Genomic DNA, 22,075 nt, shown 5'->3' with positions numbered 1-22,075 from the left:
CAAGAGACATAATTATGCAGCACTAACTACATATTCATTACATCACAGCCGAAATTACATATCTTTACAAGGCCAAAACACACTATCTACTGCATCACGGAAAGATTCGCGTGGTTTCAGATTTTATCACTAAGTCAGGTATGATTCAGCTTGATATTGGTATCTTTGACGGATGTCTGAACTGGTTACTTACTGGTCTCAACAAGCCCATCAGTATTTGGGAAACCGAGTACCAATAGGCTTGTGAGTGAATATCGGCGACGGAACAATCTGCATGAGCCCTTGTATAAGCCCATATCCATTTTGCTGGTAATTTCGAGATCAATTCCCAAGGCCATTCATTCGATGCCCAGAAGCTATGGTGGGGACCACCATCGAACCTCGAACAAAATGCACCATTCACAGCCAAAACTCTACAGGCTGTGATAATATCATTGTACTTAGCCGCAATGACGAACAAGTTATAGGCATTGCCAGAATTGATTTCTTGGATTGATGGTATTTGGGCTAGAAACTCTGGGACCATCCACGCAGTGTCGTATGTTTCGAGTAATTGAATCGTGCCTTTGAGAGTGCCCCATTGTTTGAGCTGGTCGGATACAGAATGTCCATCTAGGAACTCGAAATAAGTTGCGAGAAGAATTGCACCGTGATCAAGATAAACATCTTTGTTGCCGGAATCACAAGTCGAAATCATGTCACGGAAAACCGAGCTACAGATTGCACAAAGGAGATTGCTCTTGTCAGGCTTTACAGAAGCAGCATAGTAACCCTATTGTAACTGATTCTGAGACTCACCTTTTTTCACTCAATAGCTTGGAATCAACTCTGAGAGCGAAATCATCAGATGATATAATCACAAGATCTTTATGCGCATCGTCAAAGGAATTGTAATATCGATATTCCTTGCCATTTTTATCCGTGTATGTGGCCGCCATTTCTCTTAATTCCAACAGTTCAGAAGCATCTTCGACGGTGGTGAAAGTAGATCGCCATCAAGAAGAAAATGAAGAAGAATTGTGGGCCTTTGGATAATAAGGTATAGCATTACTCGTACTGTACCGATACGAAATATGTAATGTACTCTATAGCTTGGTGGATGACAAATACTGTAGTGGAAATATGAGATCCAGAACCAGCGTAAATTGATGCGTATGTGCTCGTCGTACACGCAGACATATTCTGGTCTCTGATGCTTGCAGAGACATTAAATAGTATGACTTCAGAATACACACTATATTTTCCAGCATATTAGAATTGAGAACTATACAGCTGTACAGCACTCTACGCAATATGTATGCATTGGTTACTCAAATTTTCATGTCACAAATACATATACGAGATTGATTTTGTACAAAAGAGAAATCCATACTATTTAATTTACATTTTACTGGTTGATACTAAATGTATCAGCATGGCTATATCTGTCGTATTCCATGTTCAATCACTCACTGGGGCTATAGACTGGATGAAAGCAGAGGAAACACATCTCCAAAAAATCCGCCACTCTAGATTCTTCCCGTAATGGTATTGGCAGGTATGCAACGCATTTGCATATGACCAAGTCCATTTAGCTGGTAGCGCGGTAAAAGTATTCCTATCAAACTCGCCATTGGTTTCCCAAAAATCTGAAGAAGCATACACTCTGTATCGGCTGTGATCGCATAAATTACTTATGATACGACTTGCAGTGAGAACATCATCTAAATTAGCTGCAAACCAGAACAATTCGTAAGAGTATGTAAGACCATATTTATCGATAGGTGTTAAATTCCCAAGTATATTCCTACCCCTTGTCTCTTCTGATAGAAGGATAGTGAGGTTCAAAGCTTGATTAAGTTCAGTCCATTTGGTATTTGCAGGAAAGTCAAATCTCTCTTCATAGGCTAAGTCGAATAGCTTTTGAACAGGAACAGAATGTGTTTTGAGAGTCTTTGATCTGAAGTTGATGTATTGGCTGAAGTGTATGAGTTTGTTCTCGCATCAGCATTTACTCTGATTCAATCACCTGCCAAGACCTGCACCACCATCACTAGCAATAGAAAATAGCGATTGCTCACTTGTCTTCATCAGGTACCGACCCAGTTCGCATTGTATTATCGGTAAATTTCATCTTATCCATCTCAAATCCGCTTCCACTATTGAGAAGTCTACTACAATCGTATGATACCTTGTCTATCTTTCGCCGAACTAAAATCATGTACGGGATGATGACGAAGAGAAATCCACAGGCAAGCATTGCCGAGATTGGCCTTTGTCTGGACATCATGATTCCCCCAAATGTGTTAAGTTATAAATGAAATTGGAAGAGAAAAATGAAACAGACGACAATTCAATGCAAGTTCTCAGTAGAAAAGTGGATGGGAATGATAGTCGAGTAATCATACAAGGATGTTCTCAATAATACGACTCCTGCTTATCAGGATGACCTACTACCATCATCATCACAAATGCCAACCTTTGCCACGAAATAATCAGAACAACAACGATAATCGGGTATTGGCCGGTCTTCGGTGGGGATTGTCCTTTATGCCGAATGATGACGAAGTTCAGAAACATCAAAAAGATAAGATACCTCCACCTACGTGAGTGGTTTTTCTATAAACTTGCTGCAATGATCACTTTTCTGTCTTACTTTTACCTGCTTCTCTACTCATACGTATATCACAGATCAGACAACGTACAGCTGTAAGAGAAAATGCAGCCTGTACATCTTATCATTCTTACTCACGGTCTATACGGTTCTGCACTAAACCTAGCAGCAGTAAAAGAAGAACTCATATCGGTATCATCGTCCAATACACCTTCGTCACCCAGCAGTATAGCTTCAAGCTCTTCATCTAGCAGACAACGCTTGGAGACTGTAGTGTTTTTACCAGAAGGCATCAGTGGAGCAAGAACTTGGGATGGTATAGATGTTTGTGCTCATAGGATCGCGACCGAGGTAAGCGTTGTTGCACCCGCCTCAGCATTTCATTTGACAGCTAACGCTGTAACCCTGGCTCAATCAGATTGACAGAGAGATTGAGAGACTGGAAGATGATGGAAAAGATGTAGTAGGATTCTCAGTGGTAAGTAGGAAACCCTTATGAGGTGTTTCCTTCTGGGTTGTACTACCTTGTGTTTATACACTATTGCGGGAAAGTGTTGATTCAGAAAATGTTCAGATGGGCTACTCCTTAGGCGGGCGTAAGTGTTCTGTAATGATCTCACTATCTGAATTATGCTGATAAAAGACATTTTAAGTCTTCTCTAGATACCTAATTGGGATTTTGCATTCTAGACAACCTTCTTTCTTCTCGCGGCATAAACCTATATCATTCTCAACAGCTGCAACACCAGTAAGAGATTGTTCGCTTCTGATTGGAAGAATTATGTTGATAACCTTAATATAGCACTTAGGCGTTCTCAAATACGGTAAGCTCGCAATTTCCGGTTCCATCTCGCAATACAAGCTTATTCAATCTCATAGGTACCCTCACAAATACAGTTGTACATACAGTCGGACGACAACTGTTCAGTCGTAGTGGACGGCAATTATACTGTTTAGACAAAGAACCGGAATGGGGAGGACGAGGCTTACTGGAAGTAATGGCTGATCCTAGTAAGTCCGAATGAGTTTAAGACTCTCGCGTAAAACGCTAATTAAAACGGTAGATGATGTGTTTATCCAGGCTCTTAAGCTGTTTCCGAAGGTGATGATTGTTGCAAATGGGTAAGCTTGTACTTTCATCTGTCTCACTTCAAAAGCGATTGTACCGCACAGAGACTGATGATTCGATGTCGGGACGAAACAGATGTCAAGATAATACAGTACCATATCCAACAGCTGCAATAACAACTTCTGATCCGTTTTTGGATTTATCAACAATAGAAGTTGAAACAGATGAGGATCATATAATAAAATCATATCGGAAGATTGAGCAGCCTGATCCAGATGACTTACCCGCAGATCATACTAGGGAACTAGAAGAAGATGGAGAAGAGGTACAGATACAGATCAAAATCATCAAGAATCCTATAAACAAATTTACGAATGAATGGAAGGGAAGGAGAAGACAGCCGTTACCACCGCCATTTATGCTTTTTCCCTGGCCTTTTAACTATGTAAGTACTGTAGGGCAATAGGAAGAGCGTAAAATGCTGACAGTAGATTTTGTGCCAGTTGATGTTCCTGATATTCCCATTGCTCATCCCCTTTGTTCTGGTATACCTGTAAGTGCCGCTGCTGCTACTACTGCTTCGTCAAAAACTGATATGATAATTCGTAAATCTCACTGCAGAGCCGGAGCTATCACTCTGCATAATTTCCACTCGTAAGTCATAGTATCCTCTCTCATGGCTCCACATGTTCCGCACTTATCCATGTCAACATAACTTCCTATCCTCTTATATCCTTTCAACCACTTCTTTTTGACTCATCCCCTTTCCCCTCTATAATTTGAAGCGATTCTTTTTTTTTTTGATTGTTCCTACTTATTGCTAAACTTTACCCTTCTGGCATCTTGGAATCCCCTGTGTCGCTGATATAAAATCGTTTTGATAGTCGAAAAAGGATACGAAGTCATAGGGATTCAGCGGAACGACAACCTTTACTTGTGCTGTCATCCACTTCTTTGGCTGACACCGTCGGCTCAGCTACAAAGGAATTGCAAGATACACTTGCAGATTCAGTACGCCCCTCGACTTCATTGGATGGTACATCTACACCACCGCTTTCAGATCCGGTTGAACACAGTAAAATCGCTCCTTTACTGCTAACACCGGCTCAGAAATTGATGATCAGGAATATGAATGGAGCTATTCCTCATGCACAAAGAGTTGTATCGTGGTTTCCTTGGGCATATAATAGTCATGCGATGCTAATTTGCAGGTAAGCTAATTGCCATCTCGCCTCCTATCATTCCTCTAACCGAAATAATCGATCCAAAAATAAGACAATTGCTGACTCATGTCAAAGGGATACCAAGCGATTTCCGTGGCAAGAAGATGGTCGAGGTGTAGTCAGGACCTGGGCAAAATTCGTGCATGATGCTGGTGCAGAAGGACTAGGTGGAGAAGGAACAGGTTCAAACGAGATACATGGGCGGATAGATGAATAAAGCAAGCTGTAGTCATTGTTATGGCGAAAATTTGGTCTCGAAGATTGAAAAAGTGCTTGAGCAGATGTCGGTGGCCAGGGTGTATCACTTACATAGCAGTCAACTCTCTTACATCATGCCAACTTCTTTTCTCGGATGGTCCCTTCCTTCTTCCTTTTTCCTCTTCCTTCCTCTTCTTGTCTCTTCTTTCTGCCTCTTTCTGCAATCCCACAAACAGTACACGAGTACAGCGTGAGTCTCCTGACAAAGCCGATCTGTCTCTCAGGTAAATATAAATCAAATCAACACAAGCTCACGCCAATCCTTCATTCATAGATGACATCAACCAGTAACAACAGCACTGGCTCTTCACCCGCTACCAATTTTACATTATCTACTCCTGGTGGTCAAACACTTCCTCCTGAAATTTTCTACCATGTCCTCTCGATTTTCCAACACCAGAAGCTATATGGTACACTTGCGAACCTACAGGCATGCTCTTGTCATCACTACGAAATGGTCACACCTTACCTCTATGATTATATCACACTCGGTAGTGTAGTTGTTGGAAAACTGTTTGGACAGCTTGACAATTTCCATCACAGCAACGGTTGTCAGTGATTGACGGCGAAAACGCTCCGCCATGTAAAGCTTCTGGTAGTGAGTTATTTATGGTTTGAAACTATTCCGACGATTAATGCTGAATATCATGTTTCAGTACCAGTTTAGCTATCTCTATCCGCGTGAAAGGTGACAGCCGTCTCCTCAACGATAGATTCCGGTTTCAAAGAAGCCTTTTGAGGGCTAATAGAGCAGAATAGCATATAGATGTGCAACCTCCAACTGTCATTGCGAGACTCAGTATTGTCGACACTGCGAATAATGTATTAATGCATGAACCCCAAAGATGTATTATTCCCGATCCGTGAAGTCACAATTAGTTATGTTGTGGTTTTATATTTGGGTAAATCTGGTAAACGCATACTGTCAGCATAAGCCGGTCAAATATGACAAACATGAAATGGGTTTGTTACTCACTTTTCCTGGATTCAGTATATTATGTGGGTCCACTATTACAATATCGAGGAATAGACAAGGTATCATTAGTACTGAAGGCTCATATGGCAGATTGGAAATCGGGGACTGAAAAAGAGGTAGTTGTACAAGGGACACATGTCAAATGGAGGAAGTGAGGGAAGAGGTTTAATGCCTCTTGTGTTAATACAATGTAAACTTACATGTTCTTTTAACAGTTTCCATTAGATTGACTGTACCTTCACCTAATTCCGTTGGTAAATATTCTATTTTACCTACTCCTACACCATGTTCACCTGTACATGTACCATCTAACCTTATAGCTCTTTCAACCATTTCATGTACTGCATGTTCAACTACAGCTAATTCTTCATCATTGGTGAAGAGTGCTAGGGAATGGACATTTCCATCACCAACATGACTAATAAAGTATATTTGAGCGAGTCAGCAATATATCCCGAACGTGTCAGAAGATACAACCTGTGTCAAATACATATTTACACCTACATGAAAAAATGATTTACAAGAATTTGGCTATAGCGTGAGAATGAACTTACCCAAAATGACAAGCTGTTATACCTCTCTTGGCGAAATCTTCTCTAGTTTCTTTTACGAGTCTAGGTAATTTCGATATTGGTACACTGCAAAAGTAAATTTTCCGTGAAATTTAGCTTGACTTATTTACCCCTTTCGTTTGTACTAACGATATTTTTATTTTTGCTACTTTTATGTAAAATAGGAAAGAAGAAGATCAAAACTTACCATACATCTGTTGTCCAAACTTTAGCATTATCTTTTAAAGCTAAAACAGACCATAAAGCAGCTTTTCTACCTTCCCATAAACTTCTAGCTTCTTCATCATTTTTTGAAAATTCAAAATCTTTTCCACCATGTTTCTTAACTACACCTAAAACATTTTTAGAGACTTCTGACATTGCTGAATCGGACCTATTTTTCCATATGAAACAAAGTATATCAGTATAATAATGAAAATAAATTATACCAATAACCATAAATGACGAAGAAGATTTCTCTTACCCTTGAAATTTAAAGAATAATGTATCTGCTTTTGGATATGATTTTTTAACCATTCCACCTTTATTTATAGCATCTATTGTACTTGCATCAAGATATTCTACGCATTGTACAGGAAATCCAGCATTTACTCTATCATCCCGAATTTATAAGATCAGAGAAATCAGTTTCTCAATTCTAGCGTATCGTGATGGAAAGATTACTCACACTTCTGTAGCAGCGCTAACAGCTTCTTCTACTCCAGGGAAATTGACAACTGCACATTTTGTAGGTAATAGAGGAGCCAAACGTAATGTGGCTTCTGTGACGATACCTAAAGTACCTTCAGCACCAATGAATAATTTTGTTGTATCCCATCCTGCAGACGATTTTCTTGCTCTTTGACGTGTTTTGATGACCTCTCCTGATGGTAATACAACCGTCTATAAACATCAAAACTCAGCATTGTTTGTACGCCTTCGTAAAGGTCATCTTCAGCAAAGAAAGGATGCAAACCCACAAGATTTAAAAACCATTCAGCTTTCGCGGTACCATACCTAACAGCATTTGTACCTGAACAACTTGTACCAACCATTCCACCTATAGTTGCACCTGGACCAGGATCTAAAGGAAAGAATAAAGGTATACCTTCTTTAATTAAATGTGCATTTAGATCATCCCATTTAACACCAGGTTGAACGATAACATCACCATCTTTTTCTGAAATTTTCAAAATTTTATCCATTGATGAAACATCTAAAGAAATACCACCGAATGGTGAACTAAAATGACCTTCTAATGAAGTTCCACCTGAAAAAGGTGTAATTGGTACTTTATATTTTTGTGCTATTTTAACTACATGTTGAACTTCTTCTGTTGAATTTACCCAAACTACAACAGTAGGTTTTTTCGCTGGATGATATGACCAATCACTTATACCATGAGATTCTAAATCTGCATCATCAGTTGAAACTTTATCTTCTTTACCTTTTTCAGTAAAATATTCTTTTAATTCTTTTATAGCATTTTGATAATCTTTTATTGAACCATATTTCGGTTGATTAGCTAATTGATGTGCAATAGCAAAACTTGATTCAACTAATGATGTTGAAGGTGGTAATACACCTACATTACCTATTAAATATCCTGCTCCAGCAAATAATGCTAATGATAATGCATACCATGCTGTTGAAAGAGTATTAGATCTTGGTAGCTGATTAGCTTGAGTAGGAGCTGATGAAGATGATGCACTGGAAGTCGAAGAAGAAGACGAGTTGAATCGGATTTGTCGACTTGATCGTAATACAGGTTTGGAAGTATTGTTTATACCTCTTCGTAAGGCTAGAACAGATCGAGTACCAATCGTCATTTCAATCAAGCTTCTTGACTATTATCTTTGTCTCAATTGCTGGATAGTGGTGGTTGATCAATATTTCAAGACAACGATTTACCTATTTCAAGATCCCTCGACATGGTTTGAGAACCCACCTGTAGAGCCCATCATATCCTACATAAACATAGCTTTAAACCCATGCCTTGTGATTTTATCGGTCACGACCGAATGTTATTATGAAATCACATCAGATGATGCAATATTATCCTTGTTTAACCGGTCCTCATCTTCCCGTATTTGCCGAGATTGATATGAAACAAGTCAAGGTGAACAGCTGCTTGGGGTGAAAACGTCTCTATCGGATACAAGCTATTCTTATCGCCGACGAGGTGTCAAGAGGTCTCACCGTAGCTTGTGCCACATTCGCCTTCATACTGCTTAAGTGGTGTTCGGGGATATTTTCACCATTCCAGTCTAGATAATTGATTCCGTTATTGCAAAGCTAAAGTTTTTCAACTTTGTATCTACCAGTAGTGTTTTTGCTTGTTCGCTGCTGTATTCCCTCTCTCGTTATACCCTAGCTACTCACTACCTTCCTGCTCGCTCGCTACTCCATACCCTTTGCACAAAAGTGTTAAAACATCCATCTATTAAGCAACTCTTCCTCCTCCCTATCCTTCAAGTTTCACCAAAAAGGTTCATTATACAAAGTGAGTATATCATTCAACATCAACATCAGCATCGTAGGCGTCGTTATTAGCAGGTTGACTGATATCGTCAATCTTTTGTTTTTCTTTATAGATGGGTGCCTACAAGTACCTTGCTGAGCTCTACACCAAAAAACAATCCGATGTTTTACAATTCGTTTCACGAGTTAGATGTTGGGAATATAGACAATTAGCTGTTATCCACAGAGCTTCAAGACCTTCAAGACCTGATAAGGCAAGAAGATTAGGATACAAAGCCAAGCAAGGTTACTTAATTTACAGAGTTAGAGTTAGAAAAGGTAACAGAAAGAAGCCCGTACCAAAAGGTGCTACATACGGTAAACCTGTTAGACAAGGTGTTAACCACTTGAAATACCAAAGAGGTTTAAGAAGTACAGCTGAAGAAAGAGTCGGTAAAAGATGTGGTAACTTGAGAGTGTGAGTATATGAACTTGTTTTCCATGATTATGGATTTTAGCATATATGCTATAGAAGCGGAATTAGTAAATGCATGGAACAGTATGGATTGAGGATATTCAGGAAAGCAAGATTATGGTGTAGAATAAAATGGATATCAACAAACGTCAATTATCATAAAGGTCAAACGCATCGATATCACATATCAGCAATCTGATCAACCAACCATCAGTAAAAAACGACATATCCACTATTAGCTTTTGTTAATATCGGATGTAGAGAAGGTAGAAGGTCGTCGGTGGAGAGATTATGATAGAGTGGAAATGGGGGAAATCAGGAGTTTAGAAGAACCGTCATGCTGATTCAATCTTTCGTTTTATCTTAGTCTCAACTCTTACTGGGTTAACCAAGATGGTGTTTACAAATACTACGAAGTTATCCTAGTTGAGTAAGTCATCGATCTTCGCACCTGTTGTGGATCCAGATCAATTATACTAACTCAATTGTCCCAACCTCTTAGCCCATCCCACAAAGCTATCAGACGAGATGCACGAATCAACTGGATCGCCAACCCTGTACACAAACACCGAGAATCACGAGGTCTTACAGCCGAAGGAAAGAAGAACAGAGGTTTGGGCAAAGGTTCAAAACACAACCACCAACCTGGACGATCAACCTGGAAGAAGCACAACACGTAAGTTTCCAAATACGTTTTAATACTCAAAAGAGGTCATGTATGATTTGTATATATTTTTTTACTGACTTTTATGATCGTTCAATATAGTCTTTCTCTCCGACGATACCGATAAACTACTCATTAGAAACCAGGTGGTGCTCGTGGTCACTTGGTTGTTTAGTGGGTTTATTAGGGATATTTGGAGTTTAGAGTTGTTACGCTTAGCATGATGATGGGATGCATTATCTTCCCTTTCTGTATATTCGAATGGTTCAGACACGGATGATAGCATTTATTGAGCAGGAATCGAACGAGAGTCAAAGACATTCCACTATCAATGGATTGCTGAAAGTATACAGGACACTGATGGTTAGCTTTTTTGAACGATGTTGCAGTATTGTTTTCGATCGAATACAATATCATGTATGAGAGTGAACCCAAGATTTCATGTGAAATAGATAAATCGCTAACGTTAAGCGGACCGTCAAGGATAAACTGATTGAAAGGTGTAAATGAAGTTTTGTGAAAGTGCTGCCATCCGTTCAACAAGCGTTGCAGTTCTGATTACTTTTCTCGTTTCCAAAGTAACATGCACGGTCGCAAGTTGAGGAGATATCGTTGATGAAAGAGGAAGGAATAGTAGAATTCCTTTGGTTTCTTCAGTGATGAGATCACGACTAAAGTATACCTCAATATGGTGACATGATGCGATTGAGTCGAGGACTGTACTACCTTGCATCATTCAAGTACAACTAGATAGGATTTTGTATGATAATTGCACGATAAGAATTCACGTGCAGAAGGACAATGATATGCATCTTCTATCCACTTGAATGCGTTTGCCTCTTGATAGATAAGTCAGATGAGTTGTCGAGTGATGTTCGAATTGCTATACTAGCCTTTGAGCAGGGGTTCTATGTTTCATCCTGATATCGCTAGCAAGACAAGGGCTGATGCGTAGAGCGATAGATCCAACCATAGCTAGTAGAAGAATGAGACTAGCAAGTAGAAGCCATTGGACTCAGCGTTTTTGTTTCTCGTAGATACTGTCAATCTATATGTGTGTTTCTAATGGTATGCATAGACATGTATGAACGACCACGGCAAGATATAGAGTAGCATGTTGAAGAAAGCCAAGTTATCGGTATACGCAGAAGCGGTGCTGTCGGATATAAGCTAACACCGAAAATGCTCTGCTTGTAGCGCCAACTGAGCCATTGATGCCACACTCAAGCTACGGTGCAGAAGCTATTCTCACTGTAGCCGTACTTACATTGTCCTATGCATGGTACATTCACCATAACCCGCTTACTGAGACTGGTACCGTCCGTTCAACCATCCCCATTCGTGTATCACTCTGCTCTCCTCTGGCCTCACGAGCTGCTTGCTGACTTGCTGACTGCTGCCTGTCGCTGACTGCTTACCGACACGCTTCGCAACATTTCAAAGGTCTAAAGAGAATATCACTGGATATAGGTTATTTCTTTTTCAACCTTCAACTTTTTTAAACCTTCACCTTTAACCCTACCCCAAAAAAAAACCGACGAGATGCCTCCAAAGTTCGACCCATCCGAGGTTAAGGTGTGTAGATTTTCAATTCGGACTGGAGTAATGAGAACAGGAAGGATATGTATTGGATTTAAGAAAGAGAGGGAATGCTGATCATGATCAAAAACTTCTTTTTCTACTTCATGCTCACTTTTTGCTCGATCAAACAATCAATCAATCAATTCAACTACAATATCAATCTTTTTATCTTGAATCTCGCTTTAATCCAACATCTCAATCAATCAATCAATCAATTAAATGAATTCTGTTGGATCATCAAATTTTCTTAAAATGGATTATACGTTATATTGGAATTACCTCTGTTGAATGGATTTGAAATTGGAATAATGATAAAATAGATCATCTACCTCAGAGCTACCGGTGGTGAAGTCGGTGCCTCATCAGCTTTAGCTCCTAAGATCGGTCCTCTTGGTTTGGTGAGTTTTCAATATTAATTCAATGATTTTCATTGTGGGGATGGATATATTGGAGTATAAGGTAGAATGCTGTCAATGTGAAGGAAGTTTGTTTATGGAAATATTTTGAACAAGATTTGGATATATTAGAAAATCAAATGGCTCAGTCAAGCACAGTGATACATGTCAGAATAGATGGGTAACGTCTGGAAGAATTTTAGATGTTGTCGTTGTAAAAGAGAAAAAACCAATAGAGCATATCAGTGATAATAGAGATTATGAAGGTTCTGTATGGATCACTGGGTTAAAAGCAATGTAGATCACGTGATGGAGGAAATAAGCATCGCCAATGTTAAACCTTTTGTCAGGAATTCATACTAATCAATTCCGTTTTCGAAATACCTTATAGTCCCCCAAGAAGGTTGGTGAAGATATCGCCAAAGCTACTGGTGATTGGAAAGGTCTCCGAGTTACTTGTCAATTAACCATTCAAAACAGGTTAGTACAATACTTCTTGATTCATGATTATGAGATAAGGGATTTCAATACACACAAGTCATAATAGCTGATAATTCCTTACCCTTCCTTTGAAATATTTTGCCTCTACCTCGCATCATTACGAATATACACGAAATAAATAAATAACGTATCGTTCCACCTTGTCTACCTCGCCAAAATTGTCTGATTTCACTCATCATATCGACGACTTCTCACCACCAGACAAGCTACCGTCTCCGTCGTCCCATCTGCTTCTTCCCTCGTTATCAAAGCTCTTAAAGAACCAGTAAGAGACCGAAAGAAGGAAAAGAACATCAAACACTCTGGTAACATTCCTCTTGATCAAATCTACGATGTGAGTTTTCAGCTAGAATTAGCAAATTTCATTGAATACCACTCGTCATACAATTTAAATTTAATTTACATGAGGAAACATTGCTAACATACAATTTACACATTAACTCAGATTGCCCGAAAAATGGCTCACAAATCATTCGCCAAATCACTTTCAGGAGGTGTATTAGAAATTCTCGGTACTGCTCAATCAGTCGGTTGTACCGTTGATGGTAAAAACCCTCACGATATCATTGATGCTATACACGATGGTGAAATCGTTGTTCCAGATGAATAAACTATTTCTCTGTCTTTTATAAGCAAAGGGTTTTTTAGTAGTTTAGATATGATGTATCTTCTCTTCCTATGTAATTTATAAAAATTAGGATTGATGATGCATTTGAGGATTTCCATAACGCCAAAAATGAAACATATCATAGATCATGATAATCATCCTTTCCGCAAATCTGATTGATTGCCTTCAATTGAGTACAATGACTGATTAGACTGAATATAATAGCAGCTGGGGAAATGATTTTATTTGGATTTAGCTTGGATAGAAAACTAATCATAAAGCATATTGAAGGAATCGATGATATTGCACTCGTCATCTTTTCATACGATCGATAATCATCTTAACAGAAACTGGTCTCATATGTTCTCAGCAAAAGAACAATGAGATAGGAATCGTTATTGTTGCGATTCAAGCGATTAAGAATACCTTGTATAATTGAGTTTTCAGATGAACTCAAGACTTGTGACCTGATGAGGAGACTTCGCGGTATCATGCCAGCTCTGCTATACCATAAGGTTGATTTTCGATGTAACGAATATGGATATGAGTAACTGTGACTAGCTATACAAATCAGCTGAACTACATTACATATACTAAATAGCCGTCCACAATCAAATTCAATGGCCGATTCCCCTTCCTTACTTGTGTTCTTGACTCATACTTTTCGACCCTTTCTAAAGGAGAAATTATACCTGAGTTCATATGTTCAGTATATTAGCAAGATCTCAGACAGCATGATATACTAATATACTATCCAAGAGTGTGTGAATACATGTACTTGGCTTTCACGACATTGATTACTTATAACGATGCCACGAAAACACAAGTGAAAAGTGAAAAGTGCCACATATAATTCTGGTATTTTCCGGAAAAAGTATATAAAGAAAGGGAAGTCAAATGTTAAGTGTTGTATTCCAACCTTTTCCCCCCCCCTCCCTTCTTTGACTCAAATCATTACCGTACACCTTTCAGCTCTTTTCATTGTTTTAGCCTTTCATCATCATCGTCATTAATCAATCTTCATCTACACCCACGGTTTATCATCGTTATAATCAGGAAAAAAAGTGTGTATCAGCTACGATCACCTCATCTCAATACAGTAATCACGCGCATTTCCAACAAAATCAATAACAACAATTAACGCGTTCGATAGAGAGATAGATAGATAAATAATTTGCAGGAGACACCTTATCAATTAATCTTCTCATTTGCCACCCTCTCTTCGGCCTTCTCAGCATAGATAAGTATATATAGATAATGTCAGGTTTAGCTCTTCCTACTGCTCCTTCTTCTTCATCAGCAGCATCAACATCAACAATAATACCTAAAACAAGTTCATCACAACAAAATGGTACAGAGCAATTAAGAGATGATGAAAGATTAGATGGGGAAGGTGAAACTTTAAAAAGAGCACCAAATAAAGCTATTAGTAGTGTACCTGAAATTACATCTGTACAAGGATTGGTACCGACTTTACAGTAGGTATCTTGATGTTTATCTATTTCTATCTGAATATTATCCTCCTTATCTTTGGATGGAAAGGGAAGAAAGGAGGGAGGGGTAGGTGGATTATTTGGAAAGAAGCGAAGTCTGCTTGATTATTTCTTATATCATCAATAAAATCTTCCTTTTAATTTCAAACTACTGTTCTGTTCCTATATCTTTCTATTGGAAGGGAATTAGTGCTTGTTGCTACCTATATAATATAATTATCATATATCGCAATTACAAGTACTAAAAATTGATCTTTACAGAAACATTGTAGCTACTGTTAACCTTGAATGTCGGTTGGATTTGAAAACAATTGCACTTCATGCTAGAAATGCTGAATATAACCCAAAGGTGAGTCATATTTCTGGAAGTCTATCCGAATGCGTCCATATGAGGAAAACCTCAGCACAACTTCTTAGACACCTAATCTATCCTTTATCTTGCACATTTGAGACGCTTAGCTGATATCGACTTGAACTACTTTCGCCCTTGTTTTCGTTTCCTATACCGATAATATACCAATACACTTTCTAAACCATATGTCGTCAAAACCAATATCATTATTCGCCATCCTACTTAAATGCTTGTCCACTGCTACAATATTCTCTCTTGACCTGACCTAAACTAAACCAACGCAATCCAATCCGACCCAATCCAATCCGATAAAATAGCGTTTCGCAGCAGTAGTAATGCGTATAAGAGATCCAAAAACAACAGCTTTAATATTCGCATCAGGTAAAATGGTAGTTACAGGAGCAAAATCTGAAGATGATTCAAGATTGGCATCAAGAAAATATGCAAGAATTATTCAAAAATTAGGATTTGATGCGAAATTTGCAGAATTCAAAATTCAAAATATTGTTGGTTCATGTGATGTTAAATTTCCTATAAGATTAGAAGGTTTAGCTTTTAGTCATGGTGCTTTTAGTAGTTATGAACCTGAAGTAAGTCTTTAAAAAGCGAATCATCTTCACATATTAAAAAATCATATTCCCTCTTTGATATGGACGTTGTTGGGTTAGAAACGATAGCTAATCAACTAATCAAACCACCTCTATAGTTATTCCCGGGCTTAATTTATAGAATGATGAAACCTAAAGTCGTTTTACTTATTTTCGTTTCTGGTAAAATCGTTTTAACTGGTGCTAAAGTAAGAGAAGAGATTTATATGGCGTTTAATCAGATTTATTCGGTATTAGTTGGTAAGTGCACAAGCTACATCTGTTCATCCTGAATTAAAAGTTGGGATTGTACTTACTTACTTGCTATATCATATAGAATTCCGAAAAGAAGCATAGTCTTTCTCTCCTCAAAGGTTTTCGTCACCTTTGCACTGATTATTTACACTTTCACCAATCATAAATCAGTTAATAAGTCGTATGGCAGAGAGACACCTTCCATTTGAGCCGAGAAATCATCACCTCGAATATCACCCTCAATTCTGGCCCAATCTTCACCTTTGATCGATCGCTGACTTCAGTATAGGTTCAAATCGAACTTTTTTCAATCAACAATATACCTGGTTCATCTGTGATACCACTTGTGCTGTATATATATCTCACTTCATCTGCATTCATTTAACGTTCTTATCAATTTCACAAATTCAACACAAACACAAAAAAATTCAAATTATAAATCGTTTCCGGACGTTATCTAAATTCAGCTAATAGCTTTTATCATTATTGTATTCCGCCATTGCGATTTTTTACTATTCAACTGTTGTTCCTTATTTTCCAATATAAATTACCCAGAATTGTCTTTGAGGTATCTTTGAAAGAGCCGAGCCGAAAAGACTGGATAATTGTTTCACGTCTTTGATTTGCTCACAAGCATATGGCATGTATTTCAACAAAAATGTGTTCCATCTTTACGCAAATTGTACGATTGCAAGCAGAAGTACAGTGGATGTCTAGATAGAACGTAATAATAGACCAAACGTGTTGCCGAGCCAAAAGATAAGCGTAAATATGATATAATGTATAATGTGATCGGGCGTGCCTGAGGTCAAAAGCTATGTAACCTTCTCACATGATATGATTTTCGGTGGGTGATGATGCCATTGATGATAAATATAAAGAGTACTGTCTCAACGTTGCTTGAAGGTATGCCAAGACAACAACCTGTAGCTGCTAGATTGTTCTATTATCACTTATGAAACACTTGAATAGCCTCATTCCATAAATCTATAATCTCGCTTCATTCGTCACCGACCTTTTATCGCTTGAAAAGCACCAATATCTAAATACTGAGTCTCTCGTTACCATTCCTCGTATCAGAATGTCTTCATCGAAAAAAGGCGGAAGCTCGGTAAGAGGTATACTACCCAGAACATCGTATTTAATTCAAACCACTTACAACAGAATTAATCAATCTTTATATGAAGGTTTGACAGTAATTCGAAAGAATTCTAAAACATTTTGGATAATTCAAATCGGTTATTGGTCAATTACATTACTTAGTGCATGTTTAATATATTATAAACCACAATTACAATTAAATGCTTTAGATCAAACAGATAAAGAAATAGATTCATATAAATTAGGTAAAATGTTAAAAGGATGGTATGACAGTGATCCTAAATCTACAACTTCAAATTTCAAATTAGCTGCTTTATTCACTTTTATAATAAATTTAACTATAGGTACATTTGGTGTTATTACTTTACCTTCATTATTTATACCTTTATCGGGTATTGTTATAACTATGTTTAGAAGTTATAAATGGGGTCAAATATTTTCACCATTTGGAAATAAACCGTTTCCCGAATCTATCAATATACCTCATTTAATTACAATGTTAATTGAAGCTCAACCTTATATAATCGCTGCTTTAGGTGATTGGTTATTAACTAGAAGATTATATCAAAAATATAAAGAAACAACCACAAAATCAAAATCAAATTCAAAATTAGCAGAATCCAAATCAAATCAAAAAGACGAAACTTCAAAACTTAAATCTTGTTAACGATGATGGTACGAGCGTTACAAATGAGAAAAGTAATAAATCAGAGAAAAAGAATATCCTCATTACAAATGACAAGCATCTCATTCAACAGCCAGAAAAGAAATGGAGAGGATATTGGGAAGAATATAAAGCAGGTTTTAAAGACACTCTAAAGCTGTATTCACCAATTACAGCCATTTTAGCTGTTTCTGCAATTTGGGAAGCTTATGAAGTCATTTATCTCGATACTTCAAAGGCACAATAACCTGTTTTCGAGATCAGTTATTTCCGTTTTCGAATGAATTATGTAGATTAGATAATTGTAGTATATCGTAAACAAGATGTTCTGTATATTATAGGAAGATTGAGCGATTGATGTGTCTCGTTAGATCTCTGTGTAATCAGTCAGATCCATAGTAGATGCATAACACATCACCACTCATCGCCAGATTTTATCGTTGTCAAAACAAGCATCAAGTTATACACGCTATTGGGCTGTGATGTGAGATGACTGTGTTTCAAGTCGGTTGTGGGGATGGAGACATGAAACAAAACAGTACAATATCGCAGTATGAGCCTCCTACAGTATCCGATGATGATGTCACCAAAGGACGGTCAAACCGGCTCATCACGTGGTCAGCATAACACTATACTCTACCGTTTCCGGATCCATTATCCATTTCAATTGCTGCGTGCCTGAAAGGGGGTGTACCGTACAATTTCGAGCAAATTTTCACGCACGTTTGTGGATTTCATGTTGATCCTCGAATTGTAACTGGTTGATCTCAACATTTTCTTCTTTGATTCAGGATTCTTAAGGCCTTACCCCAGGTTTTTAATGCTTCAAAAGCTCCACTTTCCACCTTGGCATTTAAGATGAGTCTAAGGGTAATAATAACCAAAGGAAGGACCCGACTGTAGAGTTGGGTTTGAGTTGATGATCATGCACGTTCGTGACTCTATGGTGCAAAAAACCTTTTTTTTTTTTTCTCTTACGTCCCATCTCATCTCTTGGTATAATTTTTTATTTTCTTCTTTTGACTTTTCATCACTCACACGACCAAAGAATAAAAACAAAGTATAAGTCGTCATTGCTCACACGACCACTTTCGTTACCCAAAATAACTTCAACGCCACCTTGGCATAGTACATATTCACACTTCTATCGTCATCTTTGGAAAAGTCAAAACAAAAAAAAAAGGAAACCTCCACTTAGTAGGTTCAACTTAAAAAGAAATTTTCAATAACCTGGAAGACATCAAACGAAGGTACAAAGCACGTTTGTACATAAATACGACGTCTATTCATCATTCTGGTGAATATCATATCAAGCAGTTCATTGTAGAGGCGATACTTCTTTGCGGTCATCATTGGCTTTAGAAACGCAATTACTTGAAACGATCTTACGCTTGATGCTGGTGACGTAGGTTCACAATTATCAGTCACATTCTTGAACTACCTTGAAGAACAGGTCTAAGAGAGCTTATCATAAAAAAGTCTTCCAAACTATAATCAAGAAAACACTTCTCTTCCCCTTCTCATAATTCCTCTAAACCGAAACAAATTCCTTCACCATGGCTTTATCATTCATCCTTCGTGGTGAGGATCAGGTTACACCAATGATTGCACCTGATTCAAATGCACCTACACCAACAGTAATGTCATTAGCTGGATCACCAAATATTCAAAGTAATAATCCTTCTACAGGTGAAAAAACATTTTCAAGTTTAGATCCTTCAGGTTCTTCACCATCCGGTTTCGGTCATAATAATAGAAAAAGTAGTAGAGATTTTAAAGATTCAAGTAGATATGGTGAACCAGATCCAGAAAAAATTGATGATGCTTTACAAAGAGAAAAATTCAATCAAGATCATCCTCTATATAATGATTTAGCTCCTGAAGATAGTTATGTAAATGGTATTTACTGGGCAGATTTACCAGGATCAGAAAAAAGATCATGGGTAAATTCACAAAGTAATGTAGAAGCTAAAAGAGAAATTCAACATATTTGGGGAATGTTTAAAAAAGATCCTTTATCACCTTTATCAGTTTATACGAAAAAATACGTTATGGGTGGTTTCGGTTTATTTACAGAAGGTTATGCTTTATTCTCAATTGGTAATTTGAGTGCTTTGTATAGAGCAGTTTGGCCAGCATGTTGGAAAACACATCAAGTTTGTGATGCAAATTGGATAGCTGCTGTTGATTACCTTCAAATTATCGGTATTATCTTTGGTCAAATTTTAGTTGGTATTGAAGGTGATTGGGTAGGTAGAAAAACTGGTTTAGTTCAAGATGCTTTAGTTATGACTCGTATGTCCAAGCTTCTCAATGGCATATACCTTCTAATAGAAAGCTAACCTCTTATTTTCATTTCAGTCGGTCTTGTCATGCTTACTGCTTCTTGGGGAACATCCCTTCAAGGCTGGGTTATATGTTATGGTTTCTCGCAATTCTTCTATGGTATTGGTGTTGGTGGTGAATACCCAATGACATCAACCACAGCAATGGAATCAAAATCAGTCGCAGGTTCTCAAAAAGATGATAAATTACATCGAGGTAGAAATGTCGTTTTAGCATTCTTGATGCAAGGTAAGCTATTGACATCAATGAAACAATAGTGAAACGAAATTGAAGCTGATCAACTCTTTTCATCTGTCTAGGTTGGGGTCAATTATTCAATCAAGGTATCTTGATTATTTTATTATTGATTTTCCATCATTCAGCAAATCCACCATATTCAGAAGTATCTGCCCAATGGACATTTAGAGTTTCATTTGCCGTTATGGCAGTTATGACATTATGGTTGGCTTATTTCAGATATTACAAAAAACAATATTCATCTGCTGCACTTAAAAAATCTAAAAAAAATTCAAGAGTAAATCAATCTGGATATGATTTACATTCATTAAAATTAGTTTCAACACATTTCGCTGGTAGATTAATTGGTACTACAACAGGATGGTTATTCAATGACTTCTTATTCTACGGTAACAAATTATTCGCTTCAACTTTTATCAATATCATTTCACCTTCTTCAGTTGGAAATGTAGTTACTACTTGGAATTGGAATTTAGTCAATATTGGTGTTTCTTTAGTCGGTTATTATATGGCAGCTTTGTTGATCGATCATAAATTCTACGGAAGAAAAAGAATGCAAATTATCGGTTTCTTAGGTGATGGTGTCTTGTTCCTTATCGCTGCTAGTGAGTATAGAGATCATTGCGTGGAATGTATCGTAGAATAGGATATTGATCTCCATACCTTTTATCTATTTTAGTCTGGTACAAAGAACTTTCATCGCCTGCCCACATTCGAGGATTCCAAACTATCTACTACTTGTCATCATTCTTCCAACAATTTGGACCAAACTGTACTACATTCTTATTAGCTGCTGAAGTATTCCCTGTATCAGTCCGAGCCACTGCACATGGATTATCAGCTGCATCAGGTAAATTAGGTGCTTTATTACCTGCAATCATATATAATTATGTTGATACAAGAACAAGATTTTGGATTGTATGGCCATTTGGAATTGCTGGTGTTATAGTTACATGGTTATTTATACCTGATACAACAGGATTAGATTTAAGAGAACAAGATAGATATTGGGCATTTGTTAGAGAAGGTAGAGCAAAAGAATATCACGGTATTGCTGTACATCCAAGACATTTATCATTATGGGAAAAAGTTGTTTTAAAAAGACATTTAGCATATGATCCTGAAAAAGATAGACATCAAAGAGTAAAAGAATTGAAAATGATGTGGGAAGAAAAGAAAAGATTACAAGCTGAAGAAGCTCATGAACATGAACAAGATCATGAAGAAGAAGGTGAACTAAGTCATAGTGCTTTCCACCATTTCAATGGTAAGTTGTTATTGTCCTACCTTCTTCATTGACTTAACCCCCTTTCCATAGTCTCTGCTGTTCAATTGAAACAACGAAATTAACGCTGATTTACTATTCATGTTATTTAGCTGTACACGAAAAAAGATCCACCGGTCAATCTTCAACTTCAACGATAACTGAAGAGTAGATGTCCAATGGCATATTTTATATATAGATAGACTCTCATTCGATCTCATTAAATCAATCTAATTATTTCACCTTCCTAATTTCTCTATATCATTTCCGCATAGCATTTTTTTAGCGAAAAAATCAGAATCCATACAAGCAACATGTCAAATGAAAAACATAAATTTGATACAAGGATATAAGTCATGATATAATAAATACATAAAATATGCATCGTTTTGTTTGTTGTTCATATGCTGTCTTGTTTGTCTT

The 22,075-nt window shown here is 37.5% G+C and overlaps 7 protein-coding genes across 7 annotated transcripts; 6 read left to right on the top strand and 1 right to left on the bottom strand.

The window, feature by feature from the left end:
* Positions 1–2,698: 2,698 nt before the first annotated feature.
* Positions 2,699–5,102, top strand: L201_002365 (uncharacterized protein; the record flags this gene model as incomplete). The annotated part of the gene is made up of 12 exons (XM_066218142.1): positions 2,699–2,944; positions 3,012–3,071; positions 3,168–3,189; positions 3,247–3,341; positions 3,396–3,417; positions 3,473–3,604; positions 3,658–3,715; positions 3,798–4,107; positions 4,166–4,215; positions 4,284–4,316; positions 4,547–4,873; positions 4,961–5,102. The coding sequence occupies 12 exons, from the start codon at positions 2,699–2,701 to the stop codon at positions 5,100–5,102; spliced, it is 1,497 nt and encodes a 498-aa protein (XP_066074239.1).
* A 916-nt stretch (positions 5,103–6,018) lies between these two features.
* Positions 6,019–8,499, bottom strand: L201_002364 (uncharacterized protein; the record flags this gene model as incomplete). Its single annotated transcript, XM_066218141.1, has 8 exons — positions 6,019–6,051; positions 6,120–6,151; positions 6,320–6,537; positions 6,674–6,757; positions 6,879–7,064; positions 7,155–7,283; positions 7,359–7,573; positions 7,651–8,499. The coding sequence occupies 8 exons, from the start codon at positions 8,497–8,499 to the stop codon at positions 6,019–6,021; spliced, it is 1,746 nt and encodes a 581-aa protein (XP_066074238.1).
* A 765-nt stretch (positions 8,500–9,264) lies between these two features.
* On the top strand, positions 9,265–10,396 carry L201_002363 (60S ribosomal protein L15-A; the record flags this gene model as incomplete). Its single annotated transcript, XM_066218140.1, has 4 exons — positions 9,265–9,608; positions 9,973–10,035; positions 10,108–10,281; positions 10,372–10,396. 4 exons carry the CDS (start codon positions 9,265–9,267, stop codon positions 10,394–10,396), a joined length of 606 nt encoding a protein of 201 aa, XP_066074237.1.
* A 1,415-nt stretch (positions 10,397–11,811) lies between these two features.
* L201_002362 (60S ribosomal protein L12) lies at positions 11,812–13,356 on the top strand (the record flags this gene model as incomplete). The annotated part of the gene is made up of 5 exons (XM_066218139.1): positions 11,812–11,844; positions 12,171–12,248; positions 12,637–12,725; positions 12,948–13,080; positions 13,192–13,356. 5 exons carry the CDS (start codon positions 11,812–11,814, stop codon positions 13,354–13,356), a joined length of 498 nt encoding a protein of 165 aa, XP_066074236.1.
* A 1,254-nt stretch (positions 13,357–14,610) lies between these two features.
* On the top strand, positions 14,611–16,142 carry L201_002361 (TATA-box-binding protein; the record flags this gene model as incomplete). The annotated part of the gene is made up of 5 exons (XM_066218138.1): positions 14,611–14,831; positions 15,108–15,195; positions 15,516–15,788; positions 15,905–16,046; positions 16,123–16,142. 5 exons carry the CDS (start codon positions 14,611–14,613, stop codon positions 16,140–16,142), a joined length of 744 nt encoding a protein of 247 aa, XP_066074235.1.
* Positions 16,143–17,121: 979 nt separating this feature from the next.
* L201_002360 (uncharacterized protein) lies at positions 17,122–17,808 on the top strand (the record flags this gene model as incomplete). Its single annotated transcript, XM_066218137.1, has 1 exon — positions 17,122–17,808. The coding sequence occupies one exon, from the start codon at positions 17,122–17,124 to the stop codon at positions 17,806–17,808; it is 687 nt and encodes a 228-aa protein (XP_066074234.1).
* Positions 17,809–19,361: 1,553 nt separating this feature from the next.
* L201_002359 (uncharacterized protein) lies at positions 19,362–21,824 on the top strand (the record flags this gene model as incomplete). The annotated part of the gene is made up of 5 exons (XM_066218136.1): positions 19,362–20,100; positions 20,167–20,379; positions 20,451–20,993; positions 21,068–21,655; positions 21,766–21,824. 5 exons carry the CDS (start codon positions 19,362–19,364, stop codon positions 21,822–21,824), a joined length of 2,142 nt encoding a protein of 713 aa, XP_066074233.1.
* Between the last annotated feature and the right edge of the window lie 251 nt (positions 21,825–22,075).

The sequence above is a fragment of the Kwoniella dendrophila genome, chromosome 3 (genome assembly GCF_036810415.1).
Source record: "Kwoniella dendrophila CBS 6074 chromosome 3, complete sequence".
Lineage (NCBI taxonomy): Eukaryota > Fungi > Basidiomycota > Tremellomycetes > Tremellales > Cryptococcaceae > Kwoniella > Kwoniella dendrophila.
Note: the sequence above shows the minus strand (reverse complement) of the source record. Positions and strands in the feature narration are given on the sequence as shown.